The 18,390-nt window shown below is 33.9% G+C and overlaps 2 protein-coding genes across 4 annotated transcripts in view; one reads left to right on the top strand and one right to left on the bottom strand.

Annotated features, from left to right (window-relative positions):
* Vrk2 (VRK serine/threonine kinase 2) overlaps positions 1-5,350 on the top strand; it is a 72,267-nt gene extending 66,917 nt beyond the window's left edge. For all 3 annotated transcript variants that reach the window (XM_048352879.1, XM_048352880.1, XM_048352878.1), the window contains exon 13: positions 5,006-5,350. In XM_048352879.1, the coding sequence (XP_048208836.1) occupies positions 5,006-5,350 (345 nt within the window). The remainder of the gene's footprint in view (positions 1-5,005) is intronic.
* Positions 5,323-18,390, bottom strand: part of Fancl (FA complementation group L) — a 48,083-nt gene continuing 35,015 nt past the window's right edge. Inside the window, exons 8-14 of the mRNA XM_048352881.1 lie at positions 11,224-11,374; positions 8,702-8,785; positions 8,412-8,457; positions 8,252-8,333; positions 7,650-7,766; positions 6,009-6,080; positions 5,323-5,456 (exon numbers count right to left, since the gene is read on the bottom strand). Coding sequence (XP_048208838.1) covers positions 5,421-5,456; positions 6,009-6,080; positions 7,650-7,766; positions 8,252-8,333; positions 8,412-8,457; positions 8,702-8,785; positions 11,224-11,374 — 588 coding nt within the window. The 3' untranslated portion in view covers positions 5,323-5,420. The remainder of the gene's footprint in view (positions 5,457-6,008; positions 6,081-7,649; positions 7,767-8,251; positions 8,334-8,411; positions 8,458-8,701; positions 8,786-11,223; positions 11,375-18,390) is intronic.

The following is an 18,390-nucleotide window of genomic DNA, read 5'->3' as shown; positions in this document are numbered from 1 at the left end:
CCACAAGCTTTTTCTGAGTATTATTGGAGGTCAGAGTCTCATGAACTTTTCTGCCCAGGCTGACTTCGAACCCCACTCCTCAGATCTAGGCCTCTTGAATAGCTGGGATTACTGGCATGAGCCATGGACACCCAGCTATATGAATCCTCCGTGTTGGCCAATTAAAGTAGAATGAAATGCAATTTCAAAGATGTTTTCGTTTTCATTTCCTTTGTTGCCAGGGATGTTGAGCATTTCCTCATATGTCTATTTGCCATTCTTGCTTCTTTTTCCTGAAAAGTCTCTCTTAAGCTCCTTTGCCCATTTATTGATTCATTTTTGAGGGGTGTTAATTTTGAGCTCTTTGTATATTTTGGATATTCAGTCTCTGTTGATGTATTGCTAGTAAAGATTTTCTCCCAGTCTGTTTTCTGTCTTTAGTAACTATGTCCCTTGCTGTGCAGAAACTTTTTATTTTGATGTAATCGAGTTTGCCAGGTCTTTTCCATCTGCTGGGCCCCTGGGAGTATCCAAAAAATTCCTGCTTATACCTCTGTATCCTCTACTCCACCTTGCAGTACTTTGAAAATTTGAGGTCTGACATTGAGGTCTTTGATCTACTTTGAGTTGATTTTGGTGCATGGTGACAAACAGATATCCACTTTTAGTTTTTTACACATGGATGTCCAGTTTTCTCAGCACTACTGATTCAAGAGGCTGCCATTTTTATACCATACCTATATCAAATACAAGTGCATGGCTTTATTTCTCTTCAGACTTGTTTGTGTGCCAGTACCAAGATGTTTTTGCTATTATAGTTCTGTATTGTAGCTTGAGGTCTGGGACCATGATACCATCAGCAGGGTTTTTTTTTCCTGCCTAGAATTGCTTTGTCTAATTGAAGCCTTTTGTTTTTCCGTATGAATTTTTGGCTTCTTTTCTGTGTCTCACTGAAGAACTTCCTTAGGATTTTGATTAGATTGTGTTAAATTTAGAGATTCTACCTATCCATGAACATGGGAAGCCTTTCTATTTCCTGATGTCGTTTATAATTTCTTTCTTTACACTTTTCATGTAGAGTTCTTTTGCTTCCTAGATTAGGCTTATTCCTATTTTTTTCAGTCTGTCACAAATGGAATTATTTTCCTGATTTCCCTCTCTGTACATTGTTGGTATACAGAAAAGTTTCTGATTATTGTGGGCTGATTTTTGTATCCTGCTATTTTACCAAAGTTATTGATCAGCTCTAGGAGCTTGGGGATGGAGTGTCTCAGGTCCTTTAGATACAAGATCATGTCATCTGCAAATAGGGATTGACTTTTTCTATGCCTGTGTGAGTCCCTTTTATGTCTTTCTGTTGCCTTACTGCAAGAGATTATATTCCAGAATTACATTGAAAAGGAGTGAGAAAGTGGACATCCTTGTCTTATTCCTGATTTTAGAGGGAATGTTTGTAGGGTTTTTTTTAACTATTTTTTAGTATAATTTTGGCTCTTATTCAGTCAAAGATAGCCATTATTATGTTAAGGTATGTTTATTCTATTCTTAACTTCTCCAAAGCCTTTAACATGAATGGATGTTGGATATGTCAAAGGCTTTTTCGATATCTATTGGGATAATTGTATGAATCTTGTCTTTGGCTCTGTTCATGTGGGGTAATGTTTATTGACTTACGTATGTTAAACTAGCCTTGCTTCTTTGGAATAAAACCCACTTCATTACACAAAATAATTATTTTGATTAGTTGCTGAATTCTTTTAGTATTTTACTAATGACTTTTGCATCAGTGTTCATCAGAAAGATTGGTGATTGGTCTATAGTTCTTTTTTCATTGTGTCTCTACCTGGTTTGGGATGCTGGCTTTATAAAATGTACTTGGTAGTTATCCTTCCATTTCTATTTCATGAAAATGTTTGAGGAGTACTGGTGTTAATGTGTCTTTAAAAGTCTTGTAGAACTCAGCTGTGAATCCATTAGGACCTGGACTTTTCTTGCTGGAAGACTGTTACTTCCTCAATCTCACTGTGTGTTATGGGTCTGGTTTTTGTTGTGGGCTTTTGGGGGGGTATTTTTTGTCTTTTTATCAGTCCTGGGGCTTGAACGTAGGGCCTAAGCACTGTCCTTGGCTTCTTTTTGCTCAAGGCTAGCACTCTACCACTTGAGCCACAGCGCCACTTCCAGCCTTTTCTGTATATGTGGTGTTGAGGAATTGAACCCAGGGCTTCATGTATATGAGGCGAGCACTTTACCAGTAGGCCATATTCCCAGCTCTATTATTGGTCTGTTTGTGGTTAATGTCGTCTTGGTTCAACTGAAGCAGTTTGTACACCTCTAGAAATTTATCCATCTCTGCTAGATTTTCCATCTTATTTAAGTATAGACTTTGAAAACAGTCCTTTACATAGTATTTCCTGGATGTTTGTTGTAATACAACCTGTCATCTCAAATTTGTTTATCAATGTCTTTTCTCTTTTTTTTCATCAACTTAGCAAGGGTCTGTCAATTTTACTGTTTCAAAGAACCAACTTTATGTCATTGGTTCTATGTACATAGTATTATTATCTTTAAGTAGTTGTATAAAAGAGTTACAATTCAACATTATCAATCTATGTAAACAGTGTATCTTGAGCAGTGTCCCTGTTTTCATTTTCTATGTTGTGGTTCTCCAATTCTAACAGTCCATTCTTATATCACCGCTGACTCCTCTGTTCACAAATTATGCTTAATTTTTTCTTTAAGTCTTTGAACATACTTATGTAGACGTTATATTGTCCATGTTTGATATACTACCTGGGATATATATATGAATTCTGTTCTTCTTTCTCCTAATTATGGTTTGCATTTTCATGATTCCTGTGTATAGTAAAATATTGTGTGCTGAACACTGTCTTACTGAATCCCAGAGCTTAGAGTTTTTGTTCTAGCAGTTAATATTTTGTTTAGCTAGATCATATCTTATGTCTAGGTTTTTTGGTCTAGAATATAATTAGCAGGGAGATAAGTCTGATATGCACTACTTATGGCCAGAGTAGAAATGCACTATTTTCCATAGTTTCATAGTTGATTCTAATATGTGCTCAAGGTTAATAAGTGTTGTGACTAAGGCTTTCCTAAAGCTGCACTATTGACATTTAGAGCTGGGTTATTGTTTGTCACGGGGTGGCTGTCACATGTCATCATTGTTCTTGATGTTACCCATTTGCTGCTAATGGTACCATCTCACAGTTTTTAGAAACAGTTAAATATCTTCAGTGAGTTGGGAGCCAGTATTGTAGCAGAATAGATTAACAGATTATAATAGATTATTGTCAGCTACTCAAAAGTGGTAAGCCAAACAGGAGTGCTTTATAGGGATTTTTAGAAACAGAATCTCAGCAACTCCCTGTCCATCTTTACCTCCAGAGTGAAATTTCCATTTTTAAGATGCTTCCAAACAATTGTTGCTTTCTTATGTTTAAAAAAAATGCCATAGGCCAGGGACCAACCAATTTCTTTCCTTTTTCTTTTGTTATGTTGTGTTGTTTTGTTTTTGCTCCCAGTGCTGCAGATCAAAGCCAGGATATCTCACATGCTAAGCAAGTACTCAATCACGGAGGTACATCTATAGTACAGTTTTTCTTTTGTGGCTAGCTAGAAAATATTTTTAGCTTATACTCCTTCATTTTTATCAGAACAATTCAACACTATTCACTATTTTTAATGGAAAAGCAGTCACAGAAAGGGTGTAAACAAATAGATGTGGCTGTGTCAAAATAAAACTTTATGCACAAAGTATGCAGGTGGCCAAGTGAGGAAAATTTTGCCATTGCATATTAGAGACTGTCCTTCCCAGTCATACCTCTCAGTGTACCATCTTTCCATTTTAATGTTATTCAGATCTGCCAAGATGCCAAGTTTATAGATTATTTAGTAGCTGGCTCTTGAAATTTTAGGATCTTGATTTCTATTCTTATTCTGTTCTTAAATAGGTGGTTATCTTCCACTTTTCACATATAATCTCTCTATATAAATGTTGCTTAAGTTACTAAAGCCTTTAGAAAGTAGTTCTCTGCCTTTGAAATATGTTTTGATGCCATCATTCTTGCTCTTTGTGTGAGAAATGATTTATAGGTATGCTGAAATAACTATTCACTTCTTTTGTCTCTAGTGAATAAATCTGACAGAATTGAGGAAAACTATATCAGTATGATTTTGTTGGCTCTCAGACAGGAGAATCATTTAAAGTTACTTATCTGAGGCTCAGATAGTTTATTTAACAGGAAAGCCAAGGGCTTTCAAAACATGTTTGTTTTACGTATCTTATATAGAAATCATTTCTTACCTTCTAAAACTTAGAGCATCCCAAAAGTGACCTTTTTAATAAGGGAATAGGGGACTGAAGGGTAGCAGTTTAGAGGAAGAAAATGATGGTATTTAAGCAGATGTTTCTTGGTGAAACTAATGTGAAGAAGATGTAAGTATTTCTGGCTTTGTTTTATAAGGTTTTTTTCCTTCTAAATTACTTGACAAACAGTACAAGAAGAAAGCAAATGAGAGTTTCCCAATGTGATGTAGAAACAGGGCAACTGGGTTAAGTGGCAAGCAAGATACTGATTCCTCGGGCTTTGGAAGCTCATAAAACATGTATTTTAGAAACTAGTTAAGTGTGTTTAGTATCTGTAGTGGTTGATCTGTGCCTAAAGCTTGTTCAAGAAATGTGACCCCGCACCTATCTGTAAGATAGTTTTGCTAGGTAATAGCCTCAGCCTCTCTGGTCAGTAAAAAGCAGAAATCATCAAGTTGTCATGATGTGGCAAAGGTTAAGAACCTCTGGCCAAAGTTTTCTAATTGTAACTAACTTACCTCCCCCCCCCAAAAAAAAAAAAAATCCCATTTTCTTTACATTGTCAAGAGAATTGTTTTGACAGAGCCTATTCACATGATTTAAAGAACACTCAAACCACCTGATTTGGTTGTTATGTAAACAAGTTTTATTTAACATTCTTAAGAGTATGTACTTAGGTAACTCAAATCTATTTTTCCATAGGAAAGTACAAGGAGAAGACAAAAATATTCTGAGTCCTCAGAACTTTTGAATGGAGTAAAGACCTTCCAACAAAACTATGAGTATATCGAATTCCCAAATGCATTTTGTGAGTCCTATCAAAATTTTGCCAGTCAAGGTACAATCAAGAAGTCACAATCTCCACCTTGGAATACATATACTTCCACAGCTGGAATGGGAGTCATGGATTTGGAAAGTTCTAAAGGACTCTGGCCCACAGTTTTCCAATTTACTCTGAGTGAAGAGACAAAGGAAGATGTATATTATTATGGCCTTACCATAATTTTGCTATTGCTTTTAGTGTGTTTTGCTTTATATCTTCTCTGAAGATAGAAAATAAAACCTCTTTGACAACTTTAAAGTTTCCATTTCTTCACAGAAAGATTACATTCTTATTTCAGGGTTTCCTCCCAGACATTTTCAAGGTAATTGGCTTAAAAAGAAAAAAAGAGTTTATTTTAACAAAGTTTTTGGACACTCTAAACAATAAAATTACTGTATAACAGAAATGGTACTATACAGTTTTCTACATTTCAGACTACTTTAGCAAAGGACTTTTTTTGTTTTTACAAAGGGGCAGTTTGAAAATTAAAATGATATTGATAAAGATGGTTTACCTCATAGAAATTTATTGTTTAAACAAAGAGAATAATATACTTTAGAAAAATAAATAAGCCAGGCACTCGTGGCTCATGATTATAATCCTAGCTACTAAGAAGGCTAAGATCTGAGGATCATAGTTTGAAGCCAGCATTGGCAAGAAAGTCCATAAGATTCTTTATCTCCAGTTAACCACCAAAAAACAGAAGGGGAGCTGTGGCTCAAATGGTAGAGCATAAAGTTCAGGGACAATGTCTAAGCTCTGAGTTCAAACTACAGGACTGGCACTCCCAAAAAATAAATTTAAAAAAAATACATCTATTTTCTACAACACATTACTAAAAAGTAGCCACATTTTATGAAATGTTACTAACAATCTGCTTACCTTACTACAGTATGGGCATTCTCCAAATAGGATGTTAAAACTCTGTCTACTAGTGGGGAGGCCTCTCAACCACTAAAGATTAAAAAGAAGGTAAAGGATCCTATTAGCATGATTTCAGATAACACCAAAGAGTATTCTTCCTGTCAGTACACTGTAGGTTGCTTTTTTCTAGAACATTACCTTCCGAATTGTGTTTTCTAATAATAGATGTATTTCTTGAGCCAATAACAGATTATAATTCTTCTATAACAGATTATAATTCTGAAATGGCTATTGGTTGTTCATGCCTGTAATATTAGGGACTCGGGAGGCTGAGACCTGGAGGATGGTGATCTGAAGCCGTCCAGGCAGAAAGCATCTGTGAAATTCTTATCTATAAATACTCAGCAAAATCTATACTTGGAGGTAGGGTTCAAGTGGTGTACCAACAACTGTGAGCAACAAAGTAGAGCACTGAGGTCAAGTCCTGGTATCAGTACAAATAAGACTATGAGGGGAGCAGAATTGGAATTTGAAGTGTAAACTACTGGTTTATAAGGAAACTATGGGACCATTTAAAAATTTGATAATTATATACTTTACCCCCAAATAGACTTACACAGAAATATCTATGTTCAAGTAGTTTACATATGTAAGTCCATTAATCACTTATTTTATCTTGTAAAATATATCATAGGTTCTTGAAATTTGAGGTCTTAATTCTGATCTTAATCTAACTACAAGTAAATCCTTATTCCTCTAGTTAAAAGCATGTGTTTAAAAAAATTTGAATATTCATTATTACAAAAGCAAGCACATATTCCCTTAGAATTCTATAAATAGACTTGGTGTTCTCCATTAGTAAAGTGCAGGTAACACCAACTGCTACCTCTAATAACAAAATTAGTAAAGGCATGATATGAAAGAAGACTCTTGTGAACTGTAAGTACTATACAGCTTGAAGGTGTTTTGTATATAGATTCCCAGTTAATCATATAAACTGTCCCCTATGATAATGCTATAGATATCAAATAACAAAAGACAGGCTGAAAGTTGACACCATACAGTAAATACACAGTAAATACAACAGCATTAACTAAACAATATCAGCTGTTTCAATCACACAAAAAAATCATTAACATCAAAAGTAGGATTACTGTATTTATTTTATACTTAAGTATAGCCTGATGAGAAACAGCTGTCACCCATCTGCTAATTCATTTTATTGCTGCCATCAGCTCACCTAGATAAATCTTTAGGGTTCAAATTGTGGTGGCATGGGACAAAATTTATTCACATTTGTGAATATATTCTGGATAGATTCCCAAGTCCTTAGATTCTTTGAGACATTTTTTCACTAATATCTATAATGAAGAATTAAGTGAGAGAAAGGATGATATTGTCCACAAAATAAATGTATTTTTTGCCTAACTTATGTAACTGTAATCCCCCTGTACATCACTTTTATAATAACAGAAAGAGAAAAAAACTATTTTTAAAAGAAAGGAAATTATGCATATGAGCCCAGAGAAGGATATAGCAAAACCAGGGAACACCTGAGTAAGCAGACTTTAGGTTCTGTGTATTTAAAATACACATACTTCCTATGTTGGAATTGCAAAGTGTCTTGCAGAGATTATTCTTAATTTATTCTAGTTTTACCTCATATAGGCATATTTGATGGAAAGGCTGTCCACACTGGGAATAATTGCACATCTGATCAGGAATAGCACCATCAAGTTGATAAGCATAACAGATTCCACAGTCCATAGAAAAATCCTTCAAAAGAAAAATGCTTAATATTTTAAGTAAATTTGTTAAGATTTGCAAAGGAATAACTGATAATACAGATAGTAGTAAATGTTTATAACTTTAGATTTATACAAAGTATATTGCTATATTATAGAAAACAGAGTCACATCACTTTTTAACACCCAACAAAGATACTTTCAAACTAATTAGAACTTTATTTCAGTGATACATATGCAGATAGTATAGCATATCCAAACATCTCATTAGCAACTTTGGACTTTTCTCTTTATTGTCTGTCATCAATCATACTCCTGAAGACCATGAATAAAATACACTGAAAACCACCTATCAAAGGTTAATAAGTTCTTTGATGCAATTGTTAACTTGTAGTTCAGAGGTCTGTGTTATAACATCTTCCAATTCCTCCCTTCTCAGACTGTTTTTTCTGAAAGAAGCATTTAAATTTTATTATGGAATAGTACATAGAATATCAAAGCACTGATAAAACTTACACATTTTTCCAGAATAGTACGAGGTGGAAAATCAATTTCTAAAACATGTTTCAAATTTTGTAACAGACTATTTTCTGGATCCCTGAAAGCAGGAAAAAAAATCTGTTATAAACTTTATAAGATCATAGAAATGTAACAATTTTATTGCCAAGGTACCTACCACAAATGCATGTTCTTGCTCAGCTTAATACCCAGGGGCTTTACCACTTCAGGGGGAAAAGAAAAAGTTTAATAATTTACCAGTTTTTGTAGCTCTTCTATTGTAAAACTATATTTGATCTACAGTTTGTTTCTCAACTATTGGAGATTTTAAGCCACATTATTTAGGTTAAATAGTGTATAGTTCAGAAATGAGGAATAATTATATTTTTACACTATTTAAAAATATATTAACAGTGTTTCAGAGATTTCATAATTCTGCTCAGAATACTTAATTCTCAAATGTCATACCATGGTCAGCTCCAAGAAAACAACACTCAGGAAGCATGGTAGGATGCCTGGGATCTACCTCTATACTTATGGAGGCATTATTCCCTAAAATAAAAGAAGATTAGTGTCTACAGTAGGAACAACTCACTAAACAAGCCAACAAAAAATAAAAACGTGTCTATTTTGCTTCCTATTTCATACTCTACCCAAAGAAAGAATAACCCAAGCAAATGTTTCCCTGAAGGTAAATATGGCATATTTTCATCAAAAAGTAATTTTATGTTATTATTATCACTAGAGTTTCAGAGATCTAAATTTTTAAAAGTAGCTAATTTGTAAACTCATATGGTTAAGTTAAATTGGTATTTGGGACAATTCTATCATAGTAAAATGTTCAACATCAGGTGCCAGTGGCTCATTGCTACTCAGCAAGCTGTGATACGAAGACTGTGGTTCAAAGCCAGACCAAGCAAGAAAGTCTATGAGACTCTTACCTCCAATTAAGCACCAGAAAAGGTGGAAGTGGAGCTGTAGCTCAACTGCTAGGATGCTAGCTTTGAGAAACAAAACTCAGGAAGGGCACCCAGGCCCTGAGTTCAAGCCCCAGGACTGGCACACACAAAAATTCAATGAACATTTTCTATGGAGTGATGAAAGCTTTTCATAAAAATAGCATAAGGTTAAGACATAATTATCTAGATTACTTTTCATGATGTTCTTTATAAAATTCACATTTTGTAAATGGTCAAATGTAAATAATATTATAAATGGCAAAATAAACATACTTTTTAAGTCCAGGGAAAATTGTTCCTTTGTAAATTGACCAATTGTAACAAAGTATTCATTTAATAACAAAAGTAAGCTATTCTGCAGAATTTCAGAAAAATTGATTTCTATTTGGCACTAGGTTCTTCAGAAGTTGTAGTTGTCCCATGGTACAAATTTCTATAATGACAATTTGTGAGGTTACATAGTGTAGTTATTAGGAGCAATTAGAACTTCATTTTTATTTTTAAAGTGTTTTGATAATTTCTATACACTAAGACTAAGCCTTTTGCTAATTAATCTTGACAATAATGTAAATGCAAACAATACAAATCTGACAAAATGGTAATCAGGATTAAATAATATGAGTTATAGACACTGAATGAGAAAATACGACCTCAAAGTTGTCCTATGCAACATTTGTTAATAACTGTACATTTTTATAATGAACATAAATCTCTCATTAGCCTTTAGCACTGTCATCAACTAAATGGCTCCAGAAAGTACTATCCCTTAAACAATAGCTATGTTAAATAACCTTTCAAATAATTCGTTGAAAACTTGGCTCTAGGACAGCAAATATAGATGTGAAGGAAGGAAAATCACAACTAAAGATAGATCAGCTGAATAGCAAGTAGGCTGTTTACAATGAACATTACAAAAATATATTTTTAAAAACTGTAAGAGTAATTTTAACCAGGCCATGAAAATAATAAATTGCTACCTTTCTCTGCAGAAAATATTTTCATTCTTAATATCTACTTGTTCACAAGTATATCATAATTTGGTTAATTATTCAAAATTAAGTACTACTAGACTCTTCCAAACTGGGAAAATAATATTATTTGTAAAACTGCTGCAGTTATTATAGTTTCTTCTCCTAACAATAGATCACTCCCTGCCACACACCCCTGGCCCAAGATAAACTATCACACCGTTAGGGTAAAAGATAAAACTTGTTCATTAACATGAGTATTAATTATATCAGAATTTCCCAGTATCCATCAGAAGATAGGCTTTTAAAAACATACCTTCTTAGAAATAAATAGAGGGAAAATATACATGGATAGCTTAGAACTAGGTATGGTATTTAATGTGGACACAACTATAGTTTAAAATAGCTAACATCTTGGAAAATGCTAACTTTTAAAACTGACTTAGGTTTTGTGTTTACTTATAATGGAAATAATTATTTAATAGTCCAGAGAATATGATACCACTAAAGGACTACTTATTGCTATACTATATCTTATTTGATAATTACATATATTTATGATAAAGATAGTATATAAAATACATCCAGTTTTTATTTTGTGCTGTTTATTCTCTGATAGCCAATTCCACTTTAAGGCTTTTTTATCCTTTACATTTTTGTCAGAATATATTCCCAGATCTGTTCACACCAATCTTGTCTAAATCTCACAGATGAAGACTTCATTATTTCTAGCCAGTTTTTTTGTGTGTTCTAAGTAATGTACATTTTGAATAACCTGCCCCACTATTCTTGTGCTAATTAAGAGCTAATTAAACACTGTCTCTCAATGTTACTTCCATTGGATCATCACCTTTTATAATGAAACACCTCAGTACTAGCCCTTTTCACCTAAAATATTTACATAAATATGCAGTAAGAAATGAGGGTTTTTTCCAAAAAGTTTTAACAGATGACTTCATATAAAGAAGTTTCATCTGAGACTTCAACTGTCATCTTTAAATTCTCTTTAATAAATAATACAAAATAAAATCAAACACTTGAAATTTGAAGCCTTTATCCCTACCTATTACTATTCTGCGTGCTGTTGCACTCCGCGTAGGTTTTTCTGGCTCCAGCACCCAGGTCTTCTCATCAATTTCATCCATAACATCCCAGAATGCCTTCAGTGATTCTAATCCTGCCAAGAACTGACTATGAATGCTTATTAAGGAGCTCTGTGGAAAGATGAAAGCTGTATAAGTTACATGGCACTCTACCAACAGGAGATAATCTTTCACTCAAAATACACTCAATTTAGAATTTTAAGCTCTATTTCATTTTCAGCCAGAAACTGGACTCTGAAAGGCAAAAAAGTCTCAACTTCATCTCTCCTTATTTCTGTTAGCACTAACATGACTATTTTTTTTAAGTTTTTATTATAAAACTGATGTACAGAGAGGTTACAGTTTCATACGTTAGGCAATGGATACTTTTCTTGTACTGTTTGTTACCTTGTCCCTCATACCCCCCTCCCCCCTCCCCCTTCCCCCCCCTGCGGTGTTCAGTTCACTTACAGGAAACAGTTTTGCAAGTATTGCTTTTGTTGTTGTTTCTCTCTCAATTTTGGTATTCCCTTTGAATTTCCTAATTCTAATACCAGTACACACTGTTTCCCATTCACTCAGATAAGATTACAGAGATAGTGTAGACACAATCACAAGAAGGTGATACACAAACATCATCAATAGTAGAAACTACAGATACACATGGGATGTTGAAAGTAGTTACAACTGTGATATAACAATCATTTCCCTAAAATGGAGTTCATTTCACTTAGCATCATCTTATGTGATCATAAGGGTATAGCTATTGGGCTCTTGTGATCCTCTGCTGTGACTTGCGTAAACCTGTGCTAATTATTCCCAATAAGGGAGACCAGAGTCCATGTTTCTTTGGGTCTGGCTCACTTCACTTAGTATAATTTTTTCCAAGTCCTTCCATTTCCTTAGAAATGGGGCAATGTCATTCTTTCTGATAGAGGCATAAAATTCCATTGTGTATATAACATGACTATTTTTATTAAAACTAGAATAATCCCTTTATCAAAATGGTTTCTAAAGGCAACATGTTTTATTAAGATTTTTGTTAAACTATATATGGAAGTTAACTTCTCCTTTAAAATGATCAATATATAATAACTTTATTAATGTACATCACCTATATAATCAATTGAGTATAGTATCTCTAATTTTAATCTAAAGGTAATTTATTTCACTTTTTGTCTACAAAATGAAGCTAAATACAGTGATATTTATAATCTGACTAAGCTACTTTTAAACATTAGCAAATATCATTACAGACATATAGTAAAAAAGTATCAAAAATTTACTTTTTTCTCATTTATTTTTTTATTCATTGTCTGTTTTCCCTGTGCAATGGCTCTGATCCTAAGGCCTCATAAATGACATGCTTTCCCACTGAGTAACATCCTCAGCCTAGTAACAGCCTAGTTTTATCTGTTTTTTGATGATCAATTATAATTTTTTTCAAATTTAACTTTTATTCAATCTCTGAATTGGATATTTCAGATACTAATTTTATAGGAATTAGCTCAAAGACATTTTCAGTAAAAAGTAAAGCTATCAGTGATTTTCAAACAAAATTTATACTTTTATTGTAAACAAAGCTTAAAGTTTCTTCTAAACTAATGTGGTATTCTTGAAAAGATTGGAATATTTAAACTGTTCTGATAAAAACCAGCATAACAGTGTCAAGAATAATCAAAGGCTTTTGATAATGTTTCAAATAAGTATTTCTAATAAAAACACTACAAAAGTTTATGAATACTAAGGACTTTAGATACTATTTCAAATCAGCAAAGTTAAAACTCCAAGATTATGAGCCAATAGTAAGTTTGTCTGGCTAAATAAAGCAAATTATTCTGTTTCTTGAATAGGTTTTAATACTACACTACCTATGCAATCAATATATCTTCTCAATTTTGCCAAGTTTTATGCTGCATGTTCTATGCCTAGATGAGTTGATCTCCCTTACTGAAGTGTAGAGAAACATTTGTCCTGTTCTACCAAAAGGAGGTACAGTTACAGCTAAGCAGTCTCTGACTATAGCCTACTATCAGTTTAACTTAAGTCACAGAAGATTACAATTCTCTAGGGCTTATTACAGCCTACCAATTTAAATTGTTTACTAAGTCATTTATAATTTATAATATGGGTAGGTTTTATTCAATCTTAGAAAAGTCAAAGCCGGGTGCCTATGGCTCTCGCCTGTAATCCTAGCTACTCAAGAGGCTCCAAGGATCATGGCTCAAGGCCAGCTCTGGCAGGAAAGTCTGAGAGACTCTTTTAATCATGGAAAAGCCAAAAGTGGTGCTGTGGCTCAAGGGGTAGAGCGCTAACCTTGAGCTGAAGAACTCAAGGACAGCACCCAGACCCAGAGTTCAAGCCCCATGACCCTCAAAAAAAAAAAAAAAAGGCAAGCAAACATCAGGATTTTTCTTTAAGAAGGTAAATTTCTGGGCCCAAAGCATGCTTGATACATTTGGACCCGTGTCCTATGCCCCTTTTATTAGTACCATATGACAGTGATAATGAGTATGAGATCCCCTCACAAGGTAAAGCCTGAGGACAAGGCTTTGGGTGGGGCAGTCTGTTTTAAGTGAACTTAAGAAAATAGGAAAGAGAAAAAGTACAGAAGGGAAGGCAAAAGGATGTGTTTTAAAGCCAGTCACTAGGGTTAATGTGAAAAGCTGTGGAAATAGTTCCTAGAATTCCCCTCCAAAACAGAGGAATCCAGGAGCATTCATTCATTTACTAGTTTTCGTTTTCCACTGGTTGAGTTGCTCTAATGGAACTACTCTGCTCACATTTCTAGGTCTGCACATATATAGATAACTTGTGACCCCTACAAAGTTCTCTGATCTTAGTTATTAGGATAACTCTGGCAGGGGAAAAGAGATGTTTTGTTGAGACACACCATTTTGAAGCTGCTGCACAGTGAAGGTAGGTAGTATTAGGAAATGAAGGAGGGTGCAGTTTTTTTATTCCCAGCTAAAAGAAATCAGGTGATATTAGTTCAATTCTCTACAATTCCTATGGGTTAAGAATAAGTATATTTAGGAAACATCTACTAGTTAATTAACATACAGCTTTTAATGGCAGTAGAAGGTTTATCCTTTTAGTAGCTACAATATAAAACACTGTCCAGTTTGGGTTATTGTACTGAATTTTGAGAGTTTTTACACATTCTGAATGCAAAGTACAATATTATTTCCAAATATTTTCTCCTAATCTGTAGCTTACCTTTTCACTCTCTAATGGTACCTTTCAAGAAATTTTCAATTACCAATATTTTTTTCCTTTATGGACCTTGTGTTTGATATACTTTTAAGAAATGTCTGAGACTGACAGAAACAGTAGCAATGGCTCAGCAGTGAAATATTTACCTACCACATTAAAGTTCCCAGGTTTGATCCCACCATTGCAAAAGACACACAGACACACACACACACAGACACACACACACACACACACACACAACAACAAAAAACAAGGAAAGAAAGGAAGAGAGAAAGAAAAAAACTGCAAAACATATCTAAAATTTTTGCGGTTTTAGCCTTAAGTTTATAATCTGTTGTGAGTTAAAAGTTTATCGTTTAGCAGCATCTTTTAATGAAAAGACTCTGCACCTTAGTTTGAGGAAAGTTGTCTGCCTATTAGATTTATTTCTAAATTCTGTAGGCCAGTTATCTACCTGTCTAACTTTTTGCAGATTTATAAACCTTTAGGTGAGGTTCTTTTTTTTGCAGATCTATAAACCTTTAGATCAGGTGGAGTTACTCCTCCAACTTAGTTGTTCAGAATTATTTGACTCATCTTAAGTTTTCCCTTTTTTTTGAATTTTAAAATAATTTTGTCAAGCCTTAAAATTTTTGTTGGAATTTTGGTTAGATTAATACTGAATCTACAGATCAATGTGAAGAGAACTGACATATTAACAAAACTGAATCTTCTACTCATGACTCCAGCATCTTTCTTCATTAACCTAGGCATTTCAGGAAAATATGAACAGGTACTTCAATAAGGAGGATGACAAACAGATGAAAAAATGTTAACACTTTCATTAACAAAGTAAAATTTATAATCACATTTCAGATACTATTAAGTATTGATTACAGTGACTAAAATGAGAGATACTGCCCATACTAAATGTCAGTAAGGAGGCAGCTGAATAGAAAGCCTTGTCATTATTATTTGAACCACAACCACATTGGAAAATAGTCTGGCTCTTTTAAAAATGTGAAAGTTACATTTCCTACATGATCCAGCCACTGCTCTCTTAGGGCTCTACCCCAAACAAATGACAACATGTCTATATAATGATGTGAAGTTCGTATAGCAGCTTTATTTGTAACAGCTAAGTCTTGAGTACAATGCTTACATTCATGCTCAAGATAATTGGGAATTTATCCATAAGTATTTAGCAATGAAAACACATGAACTATGTAGGGCATGCTGTAACATGTTAGTCAGAGTCTCAAAAGAACTATACTAAGAAAAAGAAGTCTGCCATGCAAAGCACATAGAATTCCATAAGATTGTAGAAAACAAACAAATCTAGAGACAGAAAGCAGGTATACAGTTACCAGAGGACTGGGAAACAATAGGAGAACAAGAGCACACCAGAAGGTAGGAAAGAGGAAATACAGATGAAAAAAGAAGCAACATGGATGTGACAGAAATATTTATTATCTTGATTGTGCAGATTTCACAAGTAAGTATGAAATCAAGGCTTACTGAGTTATACACCTAAATAAGTTAATTCACTTCATGTCAATTACACCTCATTGAAGCTGTATATTAAAAATGCCCATCTTGATTCCTGGAACATAATGGATGTACACAGTGGTAACTTTTTCTCAATAATTTTAAACTTTATTAAAAACAAACATAAAATAGTAACACTCCTTAGATCAAGTACAAAGAAGGCAAAAAGAGTTAATAGTTCAAATAATCACCAGAGAATGAAATTTTATGAATGTTATATGAATAGATAGATATATAATGGAGAAAGTAAGAAAGATATATGGAAACTAAAATGTTAGGTTTTCTCCCCATAACTGTTATTAAATTATGTTAAACTGGGAAAGCACTTAAGCAGAAAAGTGTGAAAACTGCCAATCTCAAAATGTAACGCTTATTATCTTAAAAGCATTTTGTTACTTTCATAATACCTGAAGTGAAGTAATAATGTCAGTCACTTAACCAGATCTTAGAGTATAATATCGTTATCTTAAGCACTATCATTTCCAGTATTTTAATAACGTTCACATAGTCCCAGAATGTGATCTTTTGTGCTCTGATGACACTTAAATTAATAGCATAATTTTCTGGTACTTGCAACAGTTGCTTCCCATGCTGATATAGTTTTTTTTTTTTTTATTCTTCCCTATAATACTTACAGATAAATCCTCTAATAACCATTTTTTATCTTTATCTTTGGGGGATTCAAAGGACTTCACTAGAATAAGAAAATATTAAGAGATTAAACTTTAAGAAATTTAATTTTAACACTAATTGCAAGATTTCCTACCAGGTATGTTTAAAGAGGTGATAAATCTCCTAAATATCCAGTTCATTTGATCTTACTTCCATGCTCTATTGGTTCCCCACATCTTTCAAAAGTTACATTTATTACTAAAACTATTTCACCAAGTACCATTTCCTGTCAAACAATCCATAAATTATTATCCATAAATTATTATCTCTCCTATGCTTGGTGATTATGATTCTAAGTGACCACCCGTCATTTCAAATATTTGCTACTGTTTTGATTTCTCATTAAAAGGGTATCTGCCCACAATGCTAACTGAAGCAAGATCATGCCATGTGTAACTAACAAAGAACTAGTAGAGCAGGTTAAGAAAAGGAAAAGTCTGCCAGGGATATATTGCATTTAAACTAAGATGACATTTTCAATCCTTTCCTCAGCTAGCCTACACTGCAGATTATCCTTTTTATATAAAACTAAGCAGATTAACTACGCTGACTTCTTGCTATACTAGGCTCTAAGGAAAAATAGGTGCCATCTTCCCTACAAAAAGTTCAGCTACATCCAATTTTTCATCATGTACACACACACCAAAAAAAAAAAAAAAAGGCAATGGCACAAAGTTCTATACTTCAGATTAAGAAGTGACCAACGGCAAGAAGAGTAGTGTGCTCCTGGCTGCTAGTGTTACTCTCATAGTTGGAGCCAAGGAATGGCACGTGGCATTATTTAAATCTAAACACAGTCTCACTACCTCTGGTGCTTTTCATCAACTTCAGTCTCTGCTATACTCCCCTCCATCTATCTGTTAACTTGGTTTGTTTTCTAATATTCAATTTCTATTTTACTACAGAAACAGGGGAAGGTTGTATTTCCTAACTGAAAAGTACCAACACCTCTTAGTGATTCTAGTAGACATATTTGAATTGATACTTTTCATAACTGAGTTACTATTTCTATCTACAACCTATTGGGTCTTTACTCTCAAGCTGAGCATTTATCCTCCAAAAGAATGTTTCCAAAAGGATATTTTAATGCAGACCAAGCCCTTACAACACACCATTACCCACACATCACAACAGCAACAAAAATGTATATAATATATATTTAGGAACAGCTTCAAGAAAAAATTTTAGCACGTGGGTTAATAAATCAAATGGACAGCCCTAAAGTATATGAACAGATGACAATTCCTAGGTTGTAAACAAATTCTTGATTGAAAAAAAAATGTGATCTCAATTTTCATGAAAGCCCATGTAACTCTAAGGAGTATCTGGAATAATAAATGTGCATCTTTTCAATGATGGAGTTTTTGTTGTTACTTTTGCTGTTGTTTCCTTGGTGCTGGGGACTGACCCCAGAACTTTGTGCCTTCTCTCAAGTGCTCTACCACTGAGCTGCTTGCCATTTTGCTTTAACAGCTTTGGGGTTTTTGTTTCTTAGTTATCAAACAGGTAGGGATTTGACACCTTTTCACCTGAGCAAACCTGGAACTCATTACTGATCTTCCTGACTCCACATACCAAGCAGCTGGGATTACAGAAGTTCATGACCACTCTGACATGAACTGAGGCAAAAGGCAGTCAGTCGGGAGACTTGCTTGTAATTACACAATTAAGTCAATGGCTCAACTGTAAACAGAACCTAGGATCCCAACTGAGTGTGCTGCTCTCACTAATGG

Source organism: Perognathus longimembris, chromosome 8 (genome assembly GCF_023159225.1).
Source record: "Perognathus longimembris pacificus isolate PPM17 chromosome 8, ASM2315922v1, whole genome shotgun sequence".
In the NCBI taxonomy this organism is placed as follows: Eukaryota; Metazoa; Chordata; class Mammalia; order Rodentia; family Heteromyidae; genus Perognathus; species Perognathus longimembris.
This window is presented reverse-complemented; position numbering and strand designations above follow the sequence as displayed.